At 46.1% G+C, this 13,562-nt stretch overlaps 1 protein-coding gene across 1 annotated transcript; it reads left to right on the top strand.

The window, feature by feature from the left end:
• The first annotated feature begins 2,373 nt into the window (after positions 1–2,373).
• Positions 2,374–13,263, top strand: ARR3 (arrestin 3). Its single transcript, XM_044234678.1, has 16 exons — positions 2,374–2,390; positions 2,658–2,688; positions 2,840–2,900; positions 3,103–3,147; positions 7,584–7,783; positions 7,912–7,971; positions 8,150–8,217; positions 8,881–9,016; positions 9,206–9,290; positions 9,559–9,631; positions 10,020–10,157; positions 11,691–11,774; positions 12,041–12,064; positions 12,253–12,305; positions 12,608–12,617; positions 13,167–13,263. Exons 1-16 carry the CDS (start codon positions 2,374–2,376, stop codon positions 13,261–13,263), a joined length of 1,182 nt encoding a protein of 393 aa, XP_044090613.1.
• Positions 13,264–13,562: the final 299 nt, after the last annotated feature.

Raw genomic sequence — 13,562 nt, 5'->3', positions numbered from 1 at the left:
CCATAATGGTCCCTGCGGAGTCTGGGCTTCCAGCTCTATCTGAAAATCCCTGAGAAGGGCAGAGTAATAGCAACTAAAAGACAAGCTCCTGGGGTGTGTATTGGCAAGGAATGGCAAAGGCTAACACAGTTTTCTGTACAAAAAGAATACAGGACAGCCGCCCAGCAGCCACAGTAGAGAGCAGGAGGTAGGGAACGCCCAGCCCTCTGAGCCATAGTCATGGCCATGCTCTGAAGAATGGACTTCCTGTTGTGGCAGGTGGTGGGCATCTATGTATAGATACTAAAGACCAGCCAGCTCTATGAGGGGTTGAAGGCAGGGTAGGGTCCTGTAGCCCCAGAGATTGGAGGTTCTGTCTCTACGGTCTCTATGTCCACAAAGCCTGGACCTGCACCCTGTGAGGACAGCCAAGAAAGGAAGATTATTTTTGTTGCTGCCATTGTGGGGGTCCTGGCAGCTGTAAGACAGAAATATCTCTAATTCCATGAGTGGTCATATGAGGCAAGGGAAGCTGCTTAGAGCCTCTAGCATGGACTTAGTTTCAGGGATTGGGGAGAGTCAAAAACTGGGTGGGAAGGTTTGCTCTAGGTGGGAGTGATACAGATGTCAATTGCCTATTCCCTCCACATGCAACGTCCTTCCAGGAGAACCTGTCCCTGGGCCAAGAATCCTTTGTTACCTTCCTCTCCATCAAGAAACATTCGGAGCTCACAGACATGTGCACAACATGCGCAACACAATCAGCCTCCCCTCCCCAGTCACCACTCCCACTTACAGGAGATTGACTCCTGCTGTGCACATAAGCTGGGATAATCAGGGTTTCTAAACAGTAGGCTTCAAGAGTCCCAAGTCCCATGTGGTGGGGGACTGAGGAAGGGGTACTTTTTCCCATACTCTTAGCCTTTGTGTGGCCTGTAATAGCTGATCAAGAGACATAGAAACACTAGAGGGTGACACAAGGCTCTCCTTTCAGAATCACAAAGACCCATACTTTGGGCCCTCCTATTTCTATCCCTCACCACGCTTTTCCTTTAATGTCCCTGACTCCCCTTTGATCCTAGTCCTCAGATTCAAGGCCTCATGAGGCCAAAACCCTGTAGTTCCCTTTTGCAAGCTTCCCAGACTTTAACACCATCAGATTCAACCCTCTACCCCCACCCTGTCCCAACAGCAAGAACCTGCTAATCCTTAGCCACTAATCTTTTAGCCTTTAATCTGCTTTCCAAACTCTTGGCACCTGAGCTATTTATAAAGCAGTGTTTTATGCCCCCCCCCAACTCCATTCTCCTTCCCTGACCCCACCGTCTAAACATCCAAAGGACCTTAACTATAAGAGGCTGGGGAAGCGAGCATAGCAAACAGACCTGGAGACGGATGTGAGCTTCATCTCTCCCCAGGTAATAGTCCAAATTCCTCTATTTCTAGCCCATACTAGGTCCCATATCCTTTACCTTTAGCAACCCCAGGAATATATCAAGGAGCACTTGAGGGCACCTTTCTTGACACAATCAGCAGGCACTTGGGTCAAGACACCCTATGAGAGACCTCTGGAAATTCCCCAAATCTCACCCTTCAGTCCAGACTTGATATGCAACAAAGAGAAACACTAGACAGACATCCCCCTCTTTCTAAGGGTCCCCACTCCGAGGCCTAGTACCTGGGGACGTGGATGGGGTTAAGTATGGGAAAATTGGGGGAAGGTGAAGAGAGTGATGAACAGATGCAAGGAAGGCTTTCGACCTCAATAGAGATTTCTGCCACCAACAACCAAGAGTGTGAGGGCACAAAACCCTTCTCCCCCATGCTTTTCTTCCCTCTTAGCTGAGAGTTAAAGCCACTGTGAGGTGAACTCGGGCTCAGAATCCAAAGTAGGAGCAAAAGCAGACAGAATCCATTTTTTCTTCATTCATTTATTCGTGTATCTAACAAACACATCTTGACACGTACTACTGTGTGCCAGGTGACGTCCAGCCTCATCCAGTCCAATTTTCCTCCAATTGTTTGGATGGAGGCATCCTTCCAGCCCTGTTCCAGACAAGTTCCTGCTCCATAAAGGTGCTCAAGAATGCCCCAGCTACTCCAGGAAGCCATGCCCTTCCTGGAGAACAGACAGTATGGTTACTTGACAATTTGTAAAAATAGTTTTTCCCCCCATGTCTGGGATGGGTGAGAGTATGACTGAATAAGAAATCTTGGCAAGAGAGATAATATAAAGTGCTTGATGGTGGCGAGGTGTCTATTTAAGGAGGAAAGATTACACCACATTGGGTGTGTCTGGATGGTATCCCAGAATGGGGCAAAGAGAATAGGAACCAAATGACTGAACGTTCCTCCTTCTTTCCGTCTTCTCAGAAAAGGCACAGAGTCAACTCCATGGCCAACATCTCAAGGTAAGTAAGAACTCCTTCTAATTCTCTGAATCTGTGATCTGTCCCTTACCTGAACCCAAGTACTTGACTTTGGGGTAGAAGAGTTTCCAACCTCTCTTCTACTTAAAATTTGAACTCTACTCCATTTCATGCTTCTTGGGCCTCTTCTCCTAATCCTAGGAATATTTCCTTTTGTCCCCCACTTCCCTTCCTTTCCCCTCCCTTATTTTCCTCTTTCCTTCTCTCCCAATGACCCTCCTTATTTACTTTCCAATTTTCTCTTTATAGAGTATATAAGAAGACCTGCTCCAATGGGAAGGTGAGAGAACCTGGCCTAGCCGGGCAAATTAGAGGGCAAAAGGGGCAGGTGGGTACCACCTTAAAGGTCTCAAAGGGTTTTTGCTGGGGGCTTCAGGGGAATCCGTTCAAAGATGATTATGAGAGTAACATGCCAGGTTCTTCCACAACAGCTTACTCTCTACCTGGGGAAACGGGACTTCGTGGACCATGTGGACATGGTGGATCCCATTGGTCAGTGAGTTCAAAAAGGGAAAGAGCCTGGGGAGAAGGGAATGGGAGCCAGGAACTAAGAGAAAACCAAGAAAGAAAAATGCAGAAGAGGAGGTTAATTAAAGGGAAAAATGGGAGGAACTATTTCAGGAATCCAATTCTGTTTCATAGTCTAAGGCTTTTTCCTGACTGCGGTGCCCTCTCTCTCTCTCTCTCTACACAGATGGTGTGGTCCTGGTTGACCCTGATTACTTAAAAGATAGAAAGAGTAAGTAAAAATTCTCTTGGACTTCGTATGTGCCAGGGACCCCAAACTGAAATGTCACCTATGCCGCAAGTAACCTGAATAAGTAGAGTGGATGAGTGTACTTGAGAGGTATAAAAAAAACAAAAAGCAGTGGGAACTGTGAATGCCTTGTCTGGTGGGGGCAAGCAACCGGGAATTTTAGCCCAGTGAGGCCACATTTTCCGATTGTTGGAAAGGAACAGGAAATGAAGCACAGAATAAGACCGTCAGAGGCCCAAATTCTAAAATGATTATGGTACCTCTTTCCCAAATAATATTCAACATAGATATATTTCTAAAACATAAATGAAATTTTATTTTTCAAAAGTACACAACATTTCCATGTGTACTAGAATTAAAAATAGTTTCTTTCTAAAATTTCTAGGTTTCCTTATTATTTTTGGTGGTCCCCTTGCTTTGTTGCTAAACTGAACATGGGCTTATTAGACTGGCTATAGAAAGATCCAGTATTCCAGAAATCCATATTTTCATGCAAATTTCCTGATCTTCAAATGTTGGCAGCTAACTAAACGACTTTTTAAGGCCTGGATAGATCAAGAAATTTTTATTTTTACTTAGGCTGGATGTGACCTTCAAACTGCCATTTTGGGACCTCTGGGATATATCTTTCCACCTCTCCTACATAGGGAAAACCCCCTATCTTTTTTAGGGGGGAGGGGAGCCCAAGTAAAGAAACAAAGAAAACAATAGCTCCAGCAAGTAACAACAAGAGACATTATTCTGGTCACAGTATCATAGATCAACATTACACTGAAATATTTTTGCACTGCTTTTTAAAAAAAAATTTTTTTAATTCTGTGACTCAGTAAGCCTGAAAATTGGGTTTGGCTTGAAAGAGGTTGAGAACAAATTGATGAATATTAGTTCAAACATAACCTTTAGATCCTGTGAGATAAAATAACCTTAGTCTTTCTGATTAAACAGTGTGGATGAGCAGTCCAGCCAGTTCTAAATATCAGAAGAATTCTAGGGAATAGCTGGTAAATTAACCAGCTTAAGACTCTCAATTACTCTGTATTCTAAACATAAATAAATAAATAAATAGAATAAAAAATAAAAAACACCCTAAATCATTTTTCCAAGTTCCCACAAAATCTTTAGAATAACCTTCAGAATAACCTATAGAAAAAAATACTTAGTTTAGAAAACGCATGTTGATCCAGAAGGAGGATGTCTTTTCCATTTTGAGTCTTTCTTTATGTCCCTTAGTAGAATTTTTTATGACTATTCATTTAAGTTGGGTATGTTTCTTCAGTTTGTTCCTTGGCTCTTCTATATGTCTTGTTCCTTTTATGAAGATGTTTTTATTCGCGAATTTTCTGATTTTTTTTTCTCTCAAGTTTCATTTGTTGATGTAAAACAGGCTTATGCTATATTACTGAGTGATAAAGGCCAGTTGTAAGGCAGTATAGATGTATTGTTTAACAAAAATCTATCTGGGATCTCTCTGTATTATTTCGTACAACTGCTTGTGAGTCTACAGTGCTCTCAAAATAAACAATTCGCTTTCAAAAGGCAATGGCACAAAGGCCTACGGTAGTCTTGTGTTTAATTAGAGACATGAAGTGGCGAAGCAGGTGCAAGAGATATTAACAGCAGTTATCTCTGCAGTACGTTGTATGACAGCAGAGCTTGGGTTTATTCTTTTTGTTTGTATTTTCTGGTTTTCACATGATTAAGAGGTATTGTTTGTCTAACAGACACAACCATAACCATAAGTTGATAACTTTAGAGCAGATGTTGAATTTTTAAAAATGAAAACGATCGATTTTCTTTTTTTTTTAAGATTTTTATTTATGGGGCACCTGGGTGGCTCAGTCGTTAGGCATCTGCCTTCGGCTCAGGTCATGATCTCAGGGTCCTGGGATCAAGTCCCACATCAGGCTCCCTGCTCAGTGGAGGGCCCGCTTCTCCCTCTCCCACTCCTCTTGCTTGTGTTCCCTCTCTCGCTGTCTTGCTCTCTGTCAAATAAAGAAAATCTTTTTAAAAATTATTTATTTATTTATTCATGAGAGTCAGAGGCAGAGGGAGAAGCAGGCTCCCTACTGAGCAGGGAACCTAATGCAGGACTCAATCCCAGGACCCCGGGATCATGACCCCCAGCTGAAGGCAGCAGCTTAACTGACTGAGCCACCCAGGCATCCTGAATTCACACATTTATAAAAGTTTCTATTGCCAGACTGCCCTCCAAAATGATTGTACCAATTGACTCTCCCTCCTGCAGTATATAAGGCCACCCATTGCCCCAGTCCTTATAAATACTACCATTATTATTACTTTCAGTCTTCATTGTATCTTTTCAATATAGATTCACTTTCCTTGTTCTTAATTTAAAAAGCAGATATCCTGGCTGTTCGATATTTTGATCTCATAAAAATACGAAATAAGTTGCTTTCTGTTGGTACTTTTCTTTTCTTGTGGGTCAGGGCTTTTGCACCCCATCCCATATTCCGCTAGTTCACTGACGCAGCTTTCTATTTGCCCCTCATCTTAGGTACCAGCTGCATAAGTATGAATTCAATTATAACTATCCGATTTCTGCCAGTATTCCTATAACTGTCGTCATCATTCACATCTATAATTACAGTTTCCAAAAGGATTTCTTATACATCAACTCCTCACAGGAACTCCTATGACCTGGGTTGGGCATACGGAAGTCTGGCTTTTGGAGTCACACAGTTAAGTGACCGGGGCAGCTCTGAACTAATTTTCTCTACCTGTGAAATGGAGATAATACTTCAGAAGAGACACGCCTAGCTGACTCAGTCTGTAGAGCATGTGACTCTTGACCTCGGGGTCATGATTTCAAGCCCCACACTGGATGTAAAAGTTACTTAAGAAAATGAATATTTAAAAAACAGTAATGATACTTCGGAGGATTGTTGTGAAGTCTAAATAACATATGCAGAGCTCCTGTTATTGACAGGTGAATTAACTGAGACTCACAGAACTCGAGGGATTCGTACAAGTCATACTCAAGCCGAGGTAGTCGGACCCTAGAGAATTCCATAATAAATACCTTGTACCCACCGCCTGGCTTCCAAAAGAACTACAGAAACAAACTTGTCTCCCATGTGTCCTTCCCTAATCCCATTTCCCCTCCTTTTTCCCTCCTTCCCTACTGGCCTCCTCCCTGGGAAACAACTATCCCGCATTTGGTGTTTATTATTCCTATGATGTTACTATACTTCTACTCCATAGTTATATATCTGCGAGCAACTCTGGTATCGTTCTACATGCTCTTAAACTTCATATACACGGTATTGGATCATGGGTATCATTATGAAGCTAGCTTTCTTTTGACTCAGTAGTTTTTTTTGAGTTTTAACCATGTTGATACATGGAGCTCTAGTTCATTTAAACTCAGTTTAGCATTCTATTATATGAATATACCATAGCTGTATTACCCATTCTTTCCCTGATATTGAAATTATTTCTAATTTTATGCTACAGCAAATATAATATTGATGCAATGGACATTCTCATATGTATCTCCACATAAACATGAGCAAGAGTTCCTCTAAATTCTTCTTACGTCATAATATATAAGCAGATTCAGTTTTACTCACTTTGGAGTTTCTCCAGAGTGTTTGTCCTAATTTACCCTCCCACCAGCAGTGTGCAAGGAGTGGAACAATAGAAGTTCATTGCACACTGCTGGTGGGAGGGTAAATTAGGACAATCTGATGCATGTGACATGTTACCTCATCATTGTGGTTTTAATCGGTGCTTATCTGATTACTAATGAGATTGGACATCTTTTCATATCTTTTCTTAAGATTTATCATTTATTTATTTTAGAGGGCGCATGCAGCGGGGAGGGGCAGAGGGAAAGCAAAAGAGAATCTCGAGCAGACTCCACACCAAATGCAGAACCCAATGCCGGGCTAGAACTCATGACCCTGAGATCATGACCTGAGCCAAAACCCAGAGTCAGATGCTTAACCGACTGTGCCACCCAGGCACCCTGACATGTTCTCACATCTCACTGGCCTTTCTATATCATGCCTCTCCATACTCTTTGCACACTGTTATATTGGGATCTTTAAATGATTGATTTTCAGGAGTTCTTTATATCTCACAAATGCGAAGCTTTTTTATTGAAGTAGAGTTGACACGCAACATTCATTAGTTTCAGGTTAGGACCGCTAAACTTTCGTTTGCTATGCATGGTACAAATGTTTTCTCCTGGGCTTTTGCTTGTTTTGTTGTTCATAAAGACTCCTAATGTAAAGAGGATTTAAATTTTACTGTAGTCTAATGTATTAATCCTTTTCTTCATGGCCATATGGTTTCAGTCATATTCCCTTGTCTCTCCATGTCTTCCCGTGGGCCATTTAAGAACTTCCTCTCTCCCTCAGGCATGACAAGTCACTCTCTTCCTCCTTTGCCTGCAGTGTTTGTCACGTTGACATGTGCCTTCCGCTATGGCCACGATGACTTGGATGTGATTGGTCTGATGTTCCGCAAAGATTTGTATGTGCAGGTGCAGCAGGTGTTCCCACCTGAGCCCACCAGCCCCCAAGGGCCCCTCACAGTCCTACAGGAGCGACTCCTGCAAAAGCTGGGGAACAATGCCTACCCCTTTACCCTGCAGGTACTAACCACCCCCCCCAGTCCTGGGCAAGGTTTCCAGGGGGAGATTAAGAGGGGAAGCTAAAGAGGGAAAACAGAGGAAGGGGTTCCCTATTTCTCCTGTTTGCTGACCTCTTCCTGATCCCCCAGATGGCTGTTAACCTTCCCTGTTCAGTGACGCTGCAGCCAGGGCCTGAAGATGCTGGAAAGGTGAGGTCCGGGTTCCAAGAAAGGGAGAGAGATAGTAAATACCAGGAAGAGGGACAGGTGGACAGGGGGACAAGACTGCTGAAACAGACCCCTAAGAGATGGGGTCAGGCATTTCATTAGAGACCCAAGAGGAAAGGATAATCAGAAATGAGTTCTCTTTGCCCCTGCCCCCTTGCAGGCCTGTGGGATTGACTTTGAAGTGAAGAGTTTCTGTGCTGAAAACCTGGAGGAGAAAATCTCCAAGAGGTAGTCTTTAGTCCTCTTCAAAACCCCTGCCTCCAGACTGGGCTAAGAAACAGATCCTGATACCAGGACTGAAAGAGCCCTACTTGTAACCTCCATAGTACCATCACAGCCGACTCAGAGGTCCAGCTCTGATTCCCCTCTGGCTTCTCTTCCTTGCTCCAGGGCAGTCGGCCAGCTTCCCCTGAAAGGGCCAAAAACTAAATAATTTGGCTTTGCCAGCCCTATAGTTTCGGTTGCAGCTACTCAACTCTGCCATTGTAGTGCGAAAGCAGGCAGAGACAGTATGTAAATGAATGAGCCGGGCTGTCTTCCAATACGACTTTATTTATAGACACTAAAATTAGAATTTTATATAATTTCCACATGTCATGAAATATTATCGTTCTTTGAATTTTTTCAACCATTTAAAAATGCAACAACCGTTCTCAGCTTGTGGGCCATCCAAAAACAGGCAGCAGGCCACATTTGGCCAGTGAGCCATTGTTCACCGACTCATGGTATGGATGCCTCCACTGAGGGTCTAGAGGAATTTTCTGGGGGAGGCTCTACGCCATCTCCACCCCCACCCCACCCCAAGCAAGGACCAGGCCATGCGGTTGGCATGGAAAAAAGTCTGTGAGTCCCCAGGGAGATGTGTTGGCTAACCTCTTGGCCTCTACTCAGAGACTCCGTGCGGCTGGTGGTTCGGAAAATACAGTTTGCACCCCCAGAACCAGGCCCTGGCCCCTGTGCCCAGACGACCCGCCGCTTCCTTCTGTCAGCTCAGCCCCTACAGCTGCAGGCCTCTATGGACAGGGAGGTTTGTGAACCCCACTTCCTGACCTCTTACCCTGAAACCCCTCCAAAACCCTGATCCTTCACTGATTTCCTTCTTGGGTAGCCAGAGACGGAAGCCAGGGCAGCAACACTGTTAAGGAAGCAGGAATTCTGGGTCTCAGTCTAAGGGTTCTCCCTCCGGCCTCATGATAAGCCTCTCCCTCTGCTTCAGGTTCACTACCACGGCAAACCCATCTCTGTCAACATTTCTATCAACAACTGCACCAACAAGGTCATCAAAAAAATCAAGATTTCAGGTGAGCTTCTTTTCCTATTCCCCCTGCACCTGGTTCCTAATCCACGGGTCTTTTTCCAAAATGCTGCCTCACTTACCCAGTCTGCATTCATCTAGACTTTCTCTCTAATGCAAGCTTAGCAAAATGCCTATCTTTCTTTGCCCACAAGTGCATCTCAGTACAACATGCATAGTGTACCCATGTGTTGGGTCACATCTAAGGGCAGTGAGTTGGGGTTTTGGGGAAGACTGAATGATTATAGTCACTTGCTTTTCCCCTGGCTGTTCAGTTGACCAGATCACAGACGTTGTCCTGTATTCCTTAGACAAGTACACCAAGACCGTGTTCATCCAGGAGTTCACGTGAGCTGGCACCGGGGCTGGGAGCAAGAGAGCCAAGGGGTGGGTTGGTGGGAAAAGTGTCAGGGACTAGAGGCAAAGGAGGGGGTTGGGGAAAGAAGGAAGAGGGTAAGAACCCAGGACTGAGGAAAGTCAAGATGAGTGCTGGAGAGAATAAGAGGGATTCCCAGGAGAACTAGAGGGTGAATACCCACAAGAGGATCATCAAAACTCGGGGAGGTCAGGGGCATAAGGATTTCCCACCAGAGCAAAGTGTGCCCACTCTCTGCAGTTGGACATGCCCACTCTCTTGGCTACTCCAGTAGGTTTATGGAATTGTGCAATATGGCCTTGGGAATTAAAGTATGCATAACTGGCAAAGCCTAGCCTAAGTTCTTCTCTTCTTTTAAAGGGAGACTATAGGTGCTAACTCCAGTTTCTCTAAGAGCTTCGAAGTAACTCCGCTCCTGGCTCCCAACTGCCAGAAACAGGGCCTGGCGCTGGATGGCAAACTCAAGCACGGCGATACCAATCTAGCCTCCAGCACAATGTAAGCATACACGTGAGGCCCAACCTCCATGTCCCATCCCCTTACCCATTCTTCATGCTGTGCATACAGTTCTGAGCTGTTACCTGTTAAGGAAGCCTACCCATTTTTTAAAAATGTCCCTAGGCCAGAGTTCAGAGACCGCTGCAGACCTGAAGGCCATCAAGAAGCTAAATAATGCCCATGGGACCAATGCCCAGGCTTAGGTCACAGGGAGCAAGAAAAGAAGAAGCAGTGAGGATAATTCCCTGTGTTGTATAATACTCTGCAGCTCACAAAGCTCATGCATGTCTAGGAGTGAAAGACTAGGAGATGAGAAATGGAGGAGGACGACGACCAAAAGAAGGAGAACGACATAATAGGAATTGGTAGAATTCTGCCCAATCATTCATTTTGGTCCTATGTCTTTGAAGGCCCTAGTGCTAGGTATGTCTTCTACCAAAAGCCATCTGCCACCATCTGATGAATGTTATTTGTCCCCTACCTTTATCCATACCTTATCAATCTTGAGGCTATAGATTGTTACTGCTAGAAAGACCCTCAGAAATCATCCAAACAGTATGATTTTATAGATTAAAGGATCAGTATTCCAGAGTCATGAAGAGACTTTCCCAATATCCTACAGTTTTCTGTGTCTTATTTTCCAATCAGTGAGTTTTTCAGGGAGCACCTGTTACATGCTCATTCCTATGCTAAGCAATGTGGGAGGACACAAAGACATTTTAGACAGCCTCTGCCTTCAGTCAATTTATGGCCTAGGCAGGGAACAAAGAGGAACGCCAATGCAATCTAAAGGTTAAATGTTTGTACACGTGGTTCAGATTAGAAATTCAATAGAAGTTAAAAGAAGCCGGCAGAGCTGGAGAGAGCTTCCTGGAGGAGACTGAATGACTTACACCTCTTTTTTTTAAAAAAAGATGTTATTTATTTTACAGAGAGTGAGAGAGTGCATGAGAGGGGAGAGGGTCAGAGGGAGAAGCAGACTCCCTGCTGAGCTGGGGGTCTGCTGCAGGACTCCATGCTGGGACACAATTCTGGGACTCCGGGATCATGACCTGAGCCATAGGCAGTCACTCAACCAACTGAGCCACACAGGCGCCCCTGAATGAGCTAGATCTTGAGACACATGTAGGATCTGGATAGCAACAGAAACAGAGGAAGGAAAGGACATTCTAGATTGGGAGCACAGCATGGGCAAAGGCCAGAAGGTGGGAAACTGCATGGCGTGTTCTGAGCATGGAGAGAGGATGGGTCCGCTTAGGTTGTATCCCTGGTATTAGGGAATCAGGGCAGAAGAAGTTAGAGAGCCTGGGTGAGGCCAGTTTGCTAAGGGTCATGAAAGCCACACCAAGTGGCTCTTCAGCAGAGGGTGACATGGTAAAACTGGACTTTAGGAATAAATGGAATTTCAGTGAGTAGGAGAGATGAGAGCACGGAAGGTCTGTGAGAAAAGGTGCACAGGAAGGGACTGAGGGAAAGAATGCTTTACTCCCCTCCCCCCAACAAACACATAACAATTAATACTACCACCTCCAGTCTTCAACCTGGAATGGACAAGGAACTCCTGGGGATCCTGGTGTCCTACAAAGTGAGAGTCAACCTGATGGTGTCCGGTGGAGGGTGAGTGATAGTTCAGGGTCTGTCTGGGCAGGGGCCAGGGAGCCACACTTGTTTTCCCTCCCGTTGGACTGACCCAGTCAAGCTGTTTCCCATCCCTTCTCCCAGACCAGTTTCCCAAAACCTGTGTGCTCAGTGAGCAAGCTACCTTCCCTTCCAGAAACCTCTCCTGTGGCTGAGTTGGCCTTATGATCCCTTATCCCCCAGGAAAACTAGGTTGCCACTTTCCATTTCCAGCTGCTAATTTTACCATGTCATTCTACCCTCAGCATCCTCGGTGACCTGATAGCCAGGTAAGAGACTTCATGAGGAAGCTGTGGGGGGAGGGGACGGAGCAAGAAGGGGAAGGTGAGGACATAAGGAGACCAAAAGTGGGCCAAAGGAGAGCCCAAGGACATCCCAGGACCAGAAAACCGAGGGGGAGAGGTTTCAGGAGTGGCCTCAGAGGGAGATCTGTGACTCTTCTTTGGAATCCTCGCAGCGACGTGGGTGTGGAGCTGCCCTTGATCTTGATGCATCCAAAGCCATCACATGGTGAGGGACCAGGTGGGACTGACAGGAACGGTGGGCCTGATTGCGGCGACCAAGCCGTTCTAATCTCCGGAATCCCGGACTGGCTGTGTGGGTAGAGAATGTAGAGCAATGGGCAGATCGGGTTCCTAGGTTTTCAGGGGGTGGGTGGGTGCGTGGGTGCACGCACATACGCTCCTTGGGGAAGGGGAGGGAGGAGAGGGTTAAAAAGGGAGGGGGGAGCGAAACAAGACATTTCTCAGTGGAACTGAAGAGCCCAGTGTCAGCTTCTCCGTGTGTCCCTCCCTCTCCATGCTTTGCTACAGAGGCTGCTAGGTAAGAAACTGTGAGGCCCGGAAACCCCATCCCCCTTTCCCCATTGCCACCCTCCATTTTATGACGATGGCAATGTTAAAAAGCTTCCCTGGAGTGTTGCTTTCAATACTGTGTGGTGGAAACCTATGGTTTAGCCTCGTGTCATAGTTCAGTGCTTTTCATATGCCCTCCACCCCCTGCTCTTCTCAGAATCCTCCTTCCCCCTCTTCCCTTCCTTACACCCTCCCCCCCCCCTTCGGTCTTTCATTCTACCGATCCCTTCCCTCCCCCCCCCTCCATTCTTGTTTCCCCTCCTGCACTCTGGGTGGGTGGTGGCGGGGTTGGGGGGGGGACTTTTGTTTTGGGAGATGGGGAAGGGAGTGAAGGGAGACAAGCTAGAGTGGTCGATCCATGGGTTGGGGGGGTGGGGGTCGCTACCCTGAGAGGGCTTCAGATCTGAGTTGGAAGCGGAGAAGAGATCACTGTTCTGGAATCACAGAAAGGGAGGGAACGTGGATGATGCCCAGACAGTTGTTCCTAACCCCGCGTTCCCCTCTGCTGCTTTGCAAGCTCTGAGGACATAGTCATCGAGGAGTTCACTCGGCAAGAGAACCGCGGGGAGGAGAGCCAGGAGGCTGTGGCGGTGGAGGGGGATGAGGGAAGCTGAACACCTCGCTCTGGTGCATCTGGGCAGGAGCACCACTGTAAAGCTCTAATAAATCAACTTGTCCAAGACGCGCCTGGCAATTTCTTTGGTATTTCCTTCTCCGGGAGGGTGATGGCATTACAGAGAACAGCACCCTCTGCCCCTGGCAGTGATGATTCCGAAGCATGTGCTTTTCCCCCAAGCAAGCCTCTGGCTAGGCCTCCCTCTGGCTAGGCCACCTGCCCTCTGTGGATCCTTCAACTTGCCCTCTGGACCCTGGCTATCCCCACCCCCACCCTACCTCCGCAGCCCCCCCTTCC

This window comes from Neovison vison, chromosome X (genome assembly GCF_020171115.1).
Source record: "Neovison vison isolate M4711 chromosome X, ASM_NN_V1, whole genome shotgun sequence".
Lineage (NCBI taxonomy): Eukaryota > Metazoa > Chordata > Mammalia > Carnivora > Mustelidae > Neogale > Neogale vison.
The sequence above is the reverse complement of the archived record's forward strand: the minus strand, read 5'-3'. Positions and strand labels throughout refer to the sequence as shown.

Excerpts from the sequence above, each read along its gene's own strand:
- ARR3 (XM_044234678.1), top strand. Across the intron at positions 9,017-9,205 it reads AGGCCTCTATGGACAGGGAG|GTTCACTACCACGGCAAACC; the intron begins GTTTGTGAACCC and ends CCTCTGCTTCAG. Across the intron at positions 12,065-12,252 it reads CTCGGTGACCTGATAGCCAG|CGACGTGGGTGTGGAGCTGC; the intron begins GTAAGAGACTTC and ends GAATCCTCGCAG.